Raw genomic sequence first — 11,934 nt, 5'->3', positions numbered from 1 at the left:
CAAGTTTCAGATGCTAATATTGGATCAAATCATTACCTACAGGCCAATGCAGTTTGCGTTGAAATGACAGCAGCAACTATATTTTTTAGAAATATTTAATTATTTCTATTTCAAACTATAGACAAATGTGCACTCAACAAATCACTGTGTACTTATAGAATCATTATAAAATGTCACATTTAAAAGGCATTTATTTTGAAGGTTGCTACCGGAAGTTCTAGACTAACGGCATCTTTCTTGACGTTTCCTAATCTACTATCAGAAAGTAGCATAAACATCAACAGCATCGCATCAAAAACCAAAACGTCAAGCAACCCTATTAAAAGAGAAGAAGAAAAAGAAGAAGAAGAAGAAGTATAACATTTTTAAATACATATAAATCACACATTTTGTCTGTAATTATTTAGCCAACGTACATTTTTCAAGCAGTTTTCATTGTATGGGTAGCTAATGTTAGTTTTGAATGGGTAACGTTAGCTAATATGAGGCTACGCTATCTTCTAGCTACGTTAACGTTGCCGCAGCTGTCACTGATTAGCTAACGTTAAATAGCCCACCAACCTGTAGGGAGTGGGACATTAGCTGGCTTTGCTATTTAGCAACATTTACTTCGAATATAGGCCAATGCTAGTCACGTTACCTGCATTTAAACCGTAACCTACATTTTGTAAAGTTTCCCTTCTACAACCATGGACTGTGAAACATAAGATTATAACCACAGATATAGAACTTAATAATACCTGTCGCTCCATTTCTGTGCATCCACAGGACTGGACATTTTTGTCTGTTTGTGTCTTATTCTGCATCTCTCTTTCTCTCTCTCTCTCTCTCTCTCTCTCTCTCTGTGTGCTCCAGCTGTCATGTTTTCCAGCAGGTGGAGGTTTGGCTTGGACAGGTACAGTGAGGTGAACCTCTTTACGGACCGCTATGAGGCCAATGAAGAGACCCTCTCCCAGGCCATCAGAGCTGCAGCATCTGAGGAGCCAGATGTAGATGGCAGCGTGCTGTTTGGCCACCTGAAGGGCACTGTGGTTGGCCTCAGATATTATACAGGGATGGTGAGGACCAGTTACCTTTTAATCCTCTAGTGCACATATTTACAAGGAAGGCAAAACAGAAATGCCACATTTAGTGACCTTGAAATCGTTTCTGTTTTGCTCTCTTAACAGGTGAATCAAGGGGAAATGGTTGGCTTAGTGCGAGAGCCTGAGAATCCATACGATCGCAATGCAGTGATGGTCGCCAACATTTATGGCAACCAAGTGGGTCACATCAAGCGGGAGCTGGCAGCAGCCATGGCCCATGTCATGGACAAAAATTTGGCTAAAGTAGAGGGGTGAGTAGACTGTTTACCTGTCGGTGTCATTCCCTGCTGAGACGTTCAATGTCAGAAAGATTTTTCTCAACATCTTAAGGATTGTTAGCCTACAAAGCCTGCATTAACACCTAACTAACATTGAATGTGGGCATAAATGGCCGCCTCAATTGACAGCTCCTTCCCATAAATATCTGCATTTGATTCAACTTTTTGTTATTGATATCCTATTTTTATTAGATCAACTTTGAGCACAGGCCCACCCAAATTATAGTAGGATACAGTGTGTGATTTTGTGTTTCTGTGTATATTGTTGTTTTGTTGCTGTATTAGAGTGGTACCCTCAGGGACAAAAAACACATTTACTATGCCAGTGATGCTGTCCTTCTGGGGGAAAGAAGAGAACAAAAAGGCTGTGATTGAAGGCATGGCGCATCGCGGATTTAAACTGAACACAAGTGGAAGCAGCGCAACAGGTACAAACACCCTCAATTATCTGATCTCACTTGTCTCCTGGTGGAAAACGTTTCGCACTTCACCATGTAGCCTACATTGTTTTCAGTCATTGTCATTAACAATTGTCATTTTGTGTGTGTGTGTGTGTGTGTGTGTGTGTGTGTGTGTGTGTGTGTGTGTGTGTGTGTGTAGGTACATATCAGAAGTCATCTAATAGTCAAGGTGCTTGTGCAATGTCATCTAAAAAAGGATTGACCATCCCACTAACTGCAGAGGAGGTAATCTACTTGAATTTAGTTAATGTAATATTTAACAGTATAGCATGACCTCTCTACAGCAATCATGTAACGGTGTTGTTACACAGGATGCAGCAAAAACTGTCAAGGAAGCCCACGTTTTTTGGGATATTTATTTTAAGCAGATTATCGGGTATCAAGTTACTGGGAATTTTGAGGGGATAAAAATCCAAGAACTAGAATACCTTGAAAAAGCCCTCTTTTTAATCAAGTGCTAAAAAAAGCCCTTGAAATTTAAATGAACCACCCAACGCTGTCTTATATTTTGATTAACAGTTAATGTGGAATGGCTATACATGCAGAAATGTTTAAACATTGTGAAACAGACTTTAAGAAGGCTTAAGCCAGCAGTTGTAATTCGGGTTTTCTTTCAGTTGAAGAATGCATTTGACAACCTCTTTGATGGTTTGATGGAGAGTAAAGATGGAGAGAAAGAAGCTGCAGAGGTGCGTTTTTAATCTGTTTATCTGTCTGCATTTTATGTATTGGTTTGTGGTCAGCATTTTGTCTTATTTTGTAGTTCTTACCACTCTCAAAACAATTCTGTCCATAACTAACAATTGCATCTTCTTTCTTATTTTGAGATAATTTTTTATAATTTTTTAATATTTATAATGTCATCAGAATGTAACAAGTATTTATTTCTTCTTTCTACCTTATTTTTTTTGCTGCAGTTTTTGAAATAACTTCTTGTAATAATAGTTTTTCTATCACTGTCCTAATGCAGCCTATGTGAACATGCAGCTCTCTTTTGTCTGCAGGCTGTGGGTACGCCTCTCCTGCTTCACCAGAAGCAGGCACTGTCCTGGATGTGTGCTCGAGAGAACAAATCTGCGCTGCCACCCTTTTGGGAGAAGAGAGGCGAGCTCTACTATAACAGCCTCACGTGTTTCTCTGCCAAAGAAATACCAGAGAGAATTCGTGGAGGAATACTGGCAGATGACATGGGACTGGTAACACTTGATGTGATATTGTTGCTGTTTAAAATTATGTTTCTTGGGGAATTGCAAGTTTATTTATACATTAACTCATGATAAGATGTTTGGTCAGTTGCCTGTTACTATATACAATAAAGAACATTTTCTTCAAACATTTTTGGATGTGTGTGGTGAAAATTAGGCAGTAAATGTTAACCTTAAAATTCACTTTTTCTTCTACATTTAACCCAATAAGAGGCTTTACGCTGCAACTTTTTAAGCAGACATGAATCAACATTAAACCCCCTGTTTGTGTTTTTCAGGGGAAAACTCTGACAACCCTTGCTCTGATTCTCACCAACTTTCACAATGGAAAGCCTCTGCCTGTGGAGAAATGTGTAAGTGTAGCTGTGTGTGAATGTGTTCAAAGAATATGCAGTCTGCGACTAGTGTTTGACCATTGTTAAGTGGTTGTTTCCATGTGTTCAGGAGGAGCATTCTTCACCTATCAAATCCAAAAGTAAACCACAAGGTAATCACAATTTTCAAAGTATCAGCTTTCTTGCTCATGTTCAGAAAAAGAGCACAACAGGTGAGATGATGTGGGGTCTTTGTTTCAGAAGGCAGCAGTGCAGGCAATAGAGCAGAAGTAAGCCATGCAGCAGCTGGTCCTCAAGGCTCAGACCTGTAAGTGTAATTACACTGAATTTAGTATGCTCAGATTATATTGTCAGTGATGTGTTTTTTATTACAGCAGCATAGTTTTAATCATGTGTAAAGTCAACAATGCAACTTACTGCTTCTGGACATATTTCTATACTTTTTTCTGTCCATCCATATATCTGAAATGCTCATCCCTTTTGTCAGTCCTCAGGTGGAGGTGATCTGTGTTAATACGACAGATGTATTAGAGAAAGTCGACTCAGCAGACGTAGTGGAGATAGTGGACAAGTCAGATAACAGTAAGAACTGATTGTAATCTCTGTATTTATCACATTTTAACTTGTGTATGTCTGTTCATGCTGTTTGCTTGTTTTGCCTCCTTCCATGGGTTTTGTGGCTTGCATACATTTCTACCTAATTTCTCCACTTACAGGTACGAGCAAAGGAAAGAAGAAAGCCAACAAGAGAAAGCCCAGTAAAGGTACAGGCCCAGGAAGGCCTCTTAGTATTAATGCACTATAATATGTGGGTGTCGAAATATGTGCACTTTGAGAGCAATATGTAATTTAGTTTGATAACTGTTTTTAAACACCAGTGAATTGATTTATTTTGTAGTGGCGGTGGCATAATTCAATGCCTTTGTAATTTAGCTTGTATACCATTATAACTGCCCCCTTGGATATAAGTCATTAATCTTCTTACTGTGCAGAGGCCCCAGTGATGCTGGAAGATCTGGACTTTGCTGCAGCACTTGGTGGCTCAGCAGCAGATACAAGCATAAAGAAGAAGAAGAAAAGTGGCAAGAAGGCCGGTCCCACACAGAGTGAGCTCCAACAGTCAACACGTTTTACCTGGTTTCCTTGTGTTTCACATATTGTATTTATTTAATAGGGCAAAAAAGAAAAGTTGTAGTGACATTGGAGATTGTTGTGTACTTGTTTGTATGCGCAGGTGTGGAATCCTCCGTCATTGAAAGTCCAGATGAATTATCAGCTAGAACGACTCTCATCATCTGCCCGCTCTCTGTGATCAGCAACTGGCTGGTAGGAATACAGCCTCATACAACAAAACACACACACACAACAAGACGCTTTCTGTCCTGCTTGGTGACAAGTATAGGTGAAGCTTGTTTACTTTCAAAACTGCGGACTACATCGAAATGCAAGTGAAAGATCAACAAATGACCACTATTGTAGGAAAACAAGCTATGTTGGTAATTTTGTAAACTTTTGGTGGAAGTGCCGCATTCAATGCTATCTTTCCATCGTGTGTGTGTGTGTGTGTGTGTGTGTGTGTGTGTGTGTGTGTGTGTGTGTGTGTGTGTGTGTGTGTGTGTGTGTGTGTGTGTGTGTGTGTGTGTGTGTGTGTGTGTGTGTGTGTGTGTGTGTGTGTGTGTGTGTGTGTGTGTGTGTGTGTGTGTGTGTGTGTGTGTGTGTGTGTGTGTGTGTGTGTGTGTGTGTGTGTGTCCACAGCACCAGTTGGACCAGCATGTGCGTGCAAACGTGAAGCTAAACGTGTATCTGTATTACGGCTCAGAGCGCAACAGGAGCAAGGCCTTTCTGTCCTCTCAGGATGTGGTGATCACCACCTACAACGTCCTCTCTGCTGACTCCGGGGTGAGTTTACATGTATTTATGTAGCGGTAAGGTGAGCCAAGGTGTTGACACAGAAAAGAAAACACGGGAGACACACCTGATACGATGGGGCAGGTTACAATAATTTATTTTGATAAACAAATTTGTCTAAATGGTGGCTAATGGATGTCTTTTCTGAACCTGGACTTAATTCATGTCAATATTCACTTGACTTGAGAAATAACTTACTTCTCTTTTAATAACAAATATAATGTTTTTGTTTTCCTTTCAGAATAAGAGTCCCCTCCACAGCATCAATTGGCTGAGGGTTGTGCTGGACGAAGGACATGTTGTAAGAAACCCAAATGCACAGATGAGTAAGGCTGTGCTCGGCCTAAAAGCTCAGCGGCGCTGGATTTTGTCAGGTATTACCTGCACCTTAACATGCGCATGCACATGCCAACACACGTGCACACAGATAGGTAGTCATACTTGGACTCGGTGATAATTTATTAATGTTCAATGGGTCTCTGTATAGTCTCCATGGTTCAAAATTGTCATGTCTAAAAGAAAAACATTTTTATTTACTTTATTTGTTTGATGATTAGAGTGTTGTAATAAAAGACAAAACCTTTGAGATAATTGGTTAACATTTTTTTACCATGTGAGTTTGAATTCTTTATTAAATGTTGTGGATATCTAAATATTGAGATTATATCCCAATAACACATAAAAAGTGTCCACCACAAATCCTCATTTCCCTGAATATTTGAAGGACATATTAAAGTACGCGCAGTTTCATTATTAAGGCAGCTGTCAAATGTTTGTGTGTTTTTGTTCATTCCTACCTCCCTCCAGGTACTCCTATCCAGAACAGTGTGAAGGACCTGTGGATGCTGCTGGCCTTCCTGCGTCTGAAGCCCTTTGATGTGAGAGAGTGGTGGAACAGAGTGATCCAGAGACCTGTTACTGGAGGAGACAGGGCCGGCCTGCAGTGAGTGCTACAGATACTTTATGTTACACTGATGCAATGTAGTCATACGACTCCAGAGGGCACTGTGTACTGTGATACAGTCACTAAAGCCATATTCTATAAATATTCTTATATGTTTACACTTTTTCCTTAATTTTGTCTACTCAGTATAACGTCTATTGCAATTCTCTCCATCCTTGAAGAAGGCTCTCTCCTCTGTTGCTCTTTCTGAGAGGTCTCCCTTTTTCCATTCTTAAAGACTAGGAAAGGAGTTTTTTCTTGTTGGAATCAAGGGTCCAAAGATTTGAAAGGGTGTAAAATGTTGTAGATTTTGCCCTTTTAGGCAAATTCGTAATTTGGGCTATGTGGTTAATCACAGCTGTTAGAAATTATGATTAATCTACTCGCTTGTTGCTGCCCTTACTAATCTACAATGACTGTGCTGGCTGCATTGACATCATTGGGTCACTTTATCAATTTAGAAAGAACACATAATTGCAGTGGGTGCATGTCACCATTCATAGTTTTCTTACATTGTTACTAAAATACTAGGTTGAGTCCCCAGTGTTGAGTGAGTGTTGGATAAAAGTTTGTAATTGTGGGTGCTATGCAAGCATTTGTCATATTATACTATTGATTATCAATAAACTCTTGCAATTTGTGCTGTGCAGGAACCTTCAGAACCTGGTGAAGTGCATCACTCTGCGGCGAACAAAGAGCAGTGAGGTGAATGGGCGCCCCCTGGTGTCTCTGCCTGAGAAGGCAGTGTGTGTGGAGCAGGTCGAGCTGAGCCAGACAGAGAGAGAGGAGTACGAGCTGGCACGTAACGAGGGAAAAAACACCATCAGCAAGTATGTGTTAGTGTACATGTGCATGTATGTTTAAATAAATAAATAAATACAATTTTAATTTAAATAAATAAATAAAACAACATGATAAAACTGAGCAGCAACAAACAAAGAATAGTTATTTTGACAGAACATACAGCTAATGATAAATGCTTGTTACAGGAGATGTTACAGGTTTATATTGTCAACTGTTGCATATTGGTCTATTTTGTTGAAGTTGTCTTAACTGTGTGTGTAGGTACGTAGCTGAAGGGACAGTGTTGAGGAATTATGCCGACGTGTTGGCCATCCTGATGAGGCTTCGACAGCACTGCTGCCACCCTGATCTACTGGCAAAAACATCCTCGGACCTGGGTAAGACCTGGAAAGAGATATGAGGGTTATGTTAGCACTGACTAAAGTAGAGTATAGCTTTTGAGCCCTGGGGTCACTTGATTTGCAAACAGGCTTGTTGGATTGGAGATTTGTTTGTTGAGATGTATTTAGAACTAAACCTATTTTTATTTTGGTTGATATATTGTACAATACATTCTTATTCCCAGGTCCACTACCGTACAGCGGTAATCATAGGGCGAGAAAATTGAGGGCACTTTCTCTTCATGCCCCCTTTAGATCTCTCTCTCTCTCTCTCTCTCTCTCTCTCTCTCTTTGTGATTATTCAATGTTCTCTCAAATTGTAACATGGGGGGAAAGTTTACATTGAGAAAACATAATACCAACCCTGTTTTAGGAGCATATAGACTGTGAGGTTAATATGTAATCTGAACTCTGGGACGCCTGGGTAGTTCACCTTGTTGAACATACACCCCATGTACTATACAGAGGCTTACTCCTTGCCGCAGTGACCTGAGGCCCTTTGCTTCATGTCATTCTCCCTCTTTTTCCCCCTTTCTATTTTTCGGCTGTTCTGTCTAATAAAGGCCTAAAATGCCCGAAAAAATAATCTAAAAAAAAAAAAGAATAATAAGTAAACCCATCCCAACATGTGTAATATGTGTGTAATCCTAGAACACTCCTCTCCATGTCATTATAAAACCCATCCCAAAAAAATGCATGCCCTCAATTATATCTACACTGCAGTCCTGATCTCAATTTATTTTTCAGTTTTATTTCCTAATGTGTAAAATATTTTGCCTGTAGGTGCTGCAGCTACACCTGGAGAGCTGCGGGAGCGTCTGATAGACAAGCTACGGTTGGTGTTAGCCAGCGGCTCTGATGAGGAGTGCTCTGTGTGTTTGGAGTCGATGCATCTGCCTGTCATCACACACTGTGCCCATGTTTACTGCCGGCCCTGCATCGCCCAGGTTATCAACACTGAGCAGGTACAGGTCCTGCCCTCAGCAGACAGCAGGGCTTTAACATGATTTGTGATTTGACTGTTAACTAAAACAACAAGTTTTTAGAACTATATAATAAATGAACTGATCCATCTGTTCTCTATGCTCAATGTATGTTTGTGCATAGGAAGCAGCACGCTGTCCTCTCTGTCGAAGTGAGATCAAGGCCAATGAACTGGTGGAGTTTCCACAGGAGGAAATGGAGGAAGAGAAAAGTACAAACTCTGATAAGTGGAGGACAAGCTCAAAGGTACACTGTACATACTGAGGCTATATTATTAACCGTGGGATCAAAATTGTTTTAAAATTGAACAATGAAATCTCCTTGAGTTGGACTTTAACATGATGTTCTGTCAACTTTTTGAGTTGCCTACAAATCATTTTAGTCTTCTCTTACATTCAAACCTTTAATGTTCTGTGTTTGGGACAAAATACTGTTAACCATATTTATTAAGTGTTACGTCCAATTAGTGACTATTTCATTATTTTTCTTTTGTTTGTTGGTCTGTATTGTGCAGTAAGAAGATCAACATCAGCAAGAATGATCAAACATTTCTGATAAAGGTTCTCCATGATGGAAAAAAACCTCAAATCCAGAATTGCCTTGAATTCCATCATTCCATACTTGGCATCAAAATGCCTTAATTATGCGATATATTCTATTGGCTGTAATTACCTAATTCTTAACCAGAAGTCACTTAATACATCTTCTTCAGCGGTGTGACAGTGATGGAAAATGGCCTTGCCTGCTACCATGTGAGAGCAGAGTTCTGTTTTTGTCTCTGCAGGTGCAGGCATTGATGGGAAACCTGCTCAGGCTGCGATGTGAGGACAGCAGCATCAAGTATTTGGTTGTCTCTCAGTTTACACGCTTTCTCTCCATACTGGAGACTCCACTCAGGTAAGACACACATTCACAGTAGAAGTTCTGGAGGTCTAAGTGGGTTTTAAAGCTGCAAAGAGCTCACCTAAGTCTACTCAAACAGCTCATTTTATTATTGCAACAGCTATGGTGGAAGTTTAGGGAGTTATTTACCTTTTTGTGAAAATATTGGTTTCTCCATTATAGTATTTGTCACAAATTGGAAACAAGCTGTTTGTGTCTCTTTGGGGACTTTCTTTTCCACCTCTCCTTTTGTTCAGATCTACATGAGTATGCCTGTCAACGTAGATAGTAGTAGAAGTGAAAAAAAATGGGATCTGTTAGCAGTGTACCAGCAGAGCGAGTAGAGAATTTCTAGATTGACTTAATTAAATGTTCCGTTGTGTTATTTTATGACTTGTCTGTTGACATTATTGCCCTCCGGCCTCTCCACCAGGGAGCATGGTTTCAGTTTTGTGCGTTTGGACGGCACTATGAGCCAAAAGAAGAGGACTCAGGTCATCCAGGAATTTCAGAGCTCTGCAGCCGACAGCCCTGCCATTATGCTTCTGTCACTCAAAGCTGGAGGGGTGGGGCTAAACTTGACAGCCGCCTCTCATGTTTTCCTCATGGACCCTGTAAGTTTTTGTTTCTGTAAATTTTGGCCAGGAACCAGACACATATACACACATAACCACATCTTATTTTACAAATGAGGTTGTGTACACTGAAGCAATTTTGCATGATGCCACTCACAAAAGTCTGTTAGCTGATTAATTGTCCGGCTATAAATAAAGTACGCTGTCACTGCAGGTTTATGGGCACTTTGATTTTTTTTTTCTGTTTGTATAATTGTTTTTATGGCATTTTTGCCATGTCAGGATAGTCTGACAGTAAATAGTGACAGTAAATATTGACAAAGTGTCTTTGCCTCTTTTGTGTTTGTTTTGTGATTTTCCATTTTAAACCCCTTGTTACATGTAATTAAGTTTTTCCACTTTCTTGGCCAGGTCTCTCTTGAAAAAGAGATTTTATATCTCTGTGAGACTAACCTAGTTAAATAAAGGTTAAATAAAATAAAAAAGTTTAATGTAATATCTGATTTTGTTACATATTAAGATTTTCAGCAATGTTTCACAGTAGAGGTGGGCCACCTCATCTTAAATAAAGACCATCTCTGCCACATCTTTAAAATTCATATACTTTTATTGGGGGGAAAACTAAATAATTCTGAGCTGCATGTTCTCTTGCAATTAACTGTATTTTAGGCTTGGAATCCTGCTACTGAGGAGCAGTGTATTGACCGCTGTCACCGTCTGGGACAGACAAGGAAAGTCATCGTCACAAAGGTTAGAAACTTTATGTTTGTACTGTTTAATCAGGGTTTCTAGTGAAAGCTTAGTGCTTGTCTTCTCTGTGGCAAGGCATCCCTTGTTCTTAAACAGGTCCATTTTATGCTGTGAAGACTAAAAAACAGTATGTGTTTTAGGGCTGGCTCCATATGCTTTTGTCTCGATTCGATCCTTTCATGCAATTTTCATTTGTTGTGATTCTAGAAGTATTACGATAATATTGCGATTTTCAACAAAAGTTGAATAATACACTTCTAGAGACGGTATATCATGATGCATTTCTTAAAAACTAAATTTGTTTTCTAAGAAGAATGCACATACCATGTCAGTCAGTCAGTCTGACATTTATTTAATTTGTAAAGAAGCACATAACATGTATTTTGTTAGGTCCACAACCTCGAGTCAAAAATCCTCACGGACACAGACTCTGCTTTTACTTGCTTTTCAGAGTACTGAAACTTTCAGCCGTCCCCAAAAACTTTCCCCTTGCTCTGCCTTTTTATTGACGTTGTATGAATGGGTGTACCCATTAAGTTGTTTTACATATATGGGTGTAAAACATATAGTTGTTTTACATATACAGGTGGAACTCAAAATATTAGCATATGGTGCAAAAGTTCATTCATTTCAGTAATTCAACTTAAAAGGTGAAAATGATATATTATATATAGACTCATTACATAAAAAGTGAGATATTTAAAGCCTTTATTTTATATCATTTTGATGATTATGGCGTACAGCTTATGAAAACCCCAAATTCAAAATCTCAGAAAGTTAGCATATTACATGAAATCAATAAAAAAAGGATTTGAACGACAGAATTGTCAGCCCTCTGAACAGTATAATCATGCATGTGTACTCAGTACTTTGTTTGGGCCCCTTTTGCATGAATTACTGCCTCAATGCGGCGTGGCATGGGTGCTATCAGCCTGTGGCCCTGCTGAGGTGTTATGGAAGACCAGGATGCTACAATAGCGGCCTTCAGCTCTTCTGCATTGTTTGGCCTCATGTCTGTCATCTTTCTCTTGGCAATGCCCCATAGATTCTCTATGGGGTTCAGGTCAGGAGAGTTTGGGGGCCAATCAGTACAGTAATCCCATGGTCATTGAACCAGGTTTTGGTACTTTTGGCCGTGTGGGCAGGTGCCAAGTCCTGCTTAAAAATGAAGTCAGCATCTCCATAAAGCTCGTCTGCTGAAGGAAGCATAAAGTACTCTAAAATGTCCTGGTAGACGGCTGAGCTGACTCTGGACTTAATAAAGCACAGTGGACCAACAGCAGCAGATGACATGGCTCCCCAAACCAACACAGACTGTGGAAACTTCACACTGGACTTCAAGCA

At 39.8% G+C, this 11,934-nt stretch overlaps 1 protein-coding gene across 5 annotated transcripts in view; it reads left to right on the top strand.

Annotated features, from left to right (window-relative positions):
• Positions 1 to 11,934, top strand: part of hltf (helicase-like transcription factor) — a 35,120-nt gene that overhangs the window by 21,518 nt on the left and 1,668 nt on the right. For 3 of the 5 annotated variants that reach the window (XM_034858416.1, XM_034858419.1, XM_034858417.1), the window contains exons 2-24: positions 856 to 1,058; positions 1,170 to 1,336; positions 1,649 to 1,791; positions 1,964 to 2,049; positions 2,442 to 2,513; positions 2,829 to 3,020; positions 3,308 to 3,382; positions 3,474 to 3,516; positions 3,605 to 3,671; positions 3,852 to 3,946; positions 4,081 to 4,128; positions 4,357 to 4,470; positions 4,599 to 4,690; positions 5,120 to 5,263; positions 5,514 to 5,646; positions 6,080 to 6,215; positions 6,866 to 7,045; positions 7,281 to 7,396; positions 8,183 to 8,364; positions 8,507 to 8,629; positions 9,168 to 9,280; positions 9,699 to 9,879; positions 10,510 to 10,590. In XM_034858416.1, the coding sequence (XP_034714307.1) occupies positions 861 to 1,058; positions 1,170 to 1,336; positions 1,649 to 1,791; positions 1,964 to 2,049; positions 2,442 to 2,513; positions 2,829 to 3,020; positions 3,308 to 3,382; positions 3,474 to 3,516; positions 3,605 to 3,671; positions 3,852 to 3,946; positions 4,081 to 4,128; positions 4,357 to 4,470; positions 4,599 to 4,690; positions 5,120 to 5,263; positions 5,514 to 5,646; positions 6,080 to 6,215; positions 6,866 to 7,045; positions 7,281 to 7,396; positions 8,183 to 8,364; positions 8,507 to 8,629; positions 9,168 to 9,280; positions 9,699 to 9,879; positions 10,510 to 10,590 (2,781 nt within the window). In that variant the 5' untranslated portion in view covers positions 856 to 860. Of the gene's footprint in view, positions 1 to 214; positions 355 to 855; positions 1,059 to 1,169; positions 1,337 to 1,648; positions 1,792 to 1,963; positions 2,050 to 2,441; positions 2,514 to 2,828; positions 3,021 to 3,307; positions 3,383 to 3,473; positions 3,517 to 3,604; positions 3,672 to 3,851; positions 3,947 to 4,080; positions 4,129 to 4,356; positions 4,471 to 4,598; positions 4,691 to 5,119; positions 5,264 to 5,513; positions 5,647 to 6,079; positions 6,216 to 6,865; positions 7,046 to 7,280; positions 7,397 to 8,182; positions 8,365 to 8,506; positions 8,630 to 9,167; positions 9,281 to 9,698; positions 9,880 to 10,509; positions 10,591 to 11,934 lie in introns of those variants that run through there. The other 2 variants (XM_034858414.1, XM_034858415.1) reach the window with 2 other exon arrangements.

Source organism: Etheostoma cragini, chromosome 20 (assembly GCF_013103735.1).
Source record: "Etheostoma cragini isolate CJK2018 chromosome 20, CSU_Ecrag_1.0, whole genome shotgun sequence".
NCBI classification, from domain to species: domain Eukaryota; kingdom Metazoa; phylum Chordata; class Actinopteri; order Perciformes; family Percidae; genus Etheostoma; species Etheostoma cragini.
This window is presented reverse-complemented; position numbering and strand designations above follow the sequence as displayed.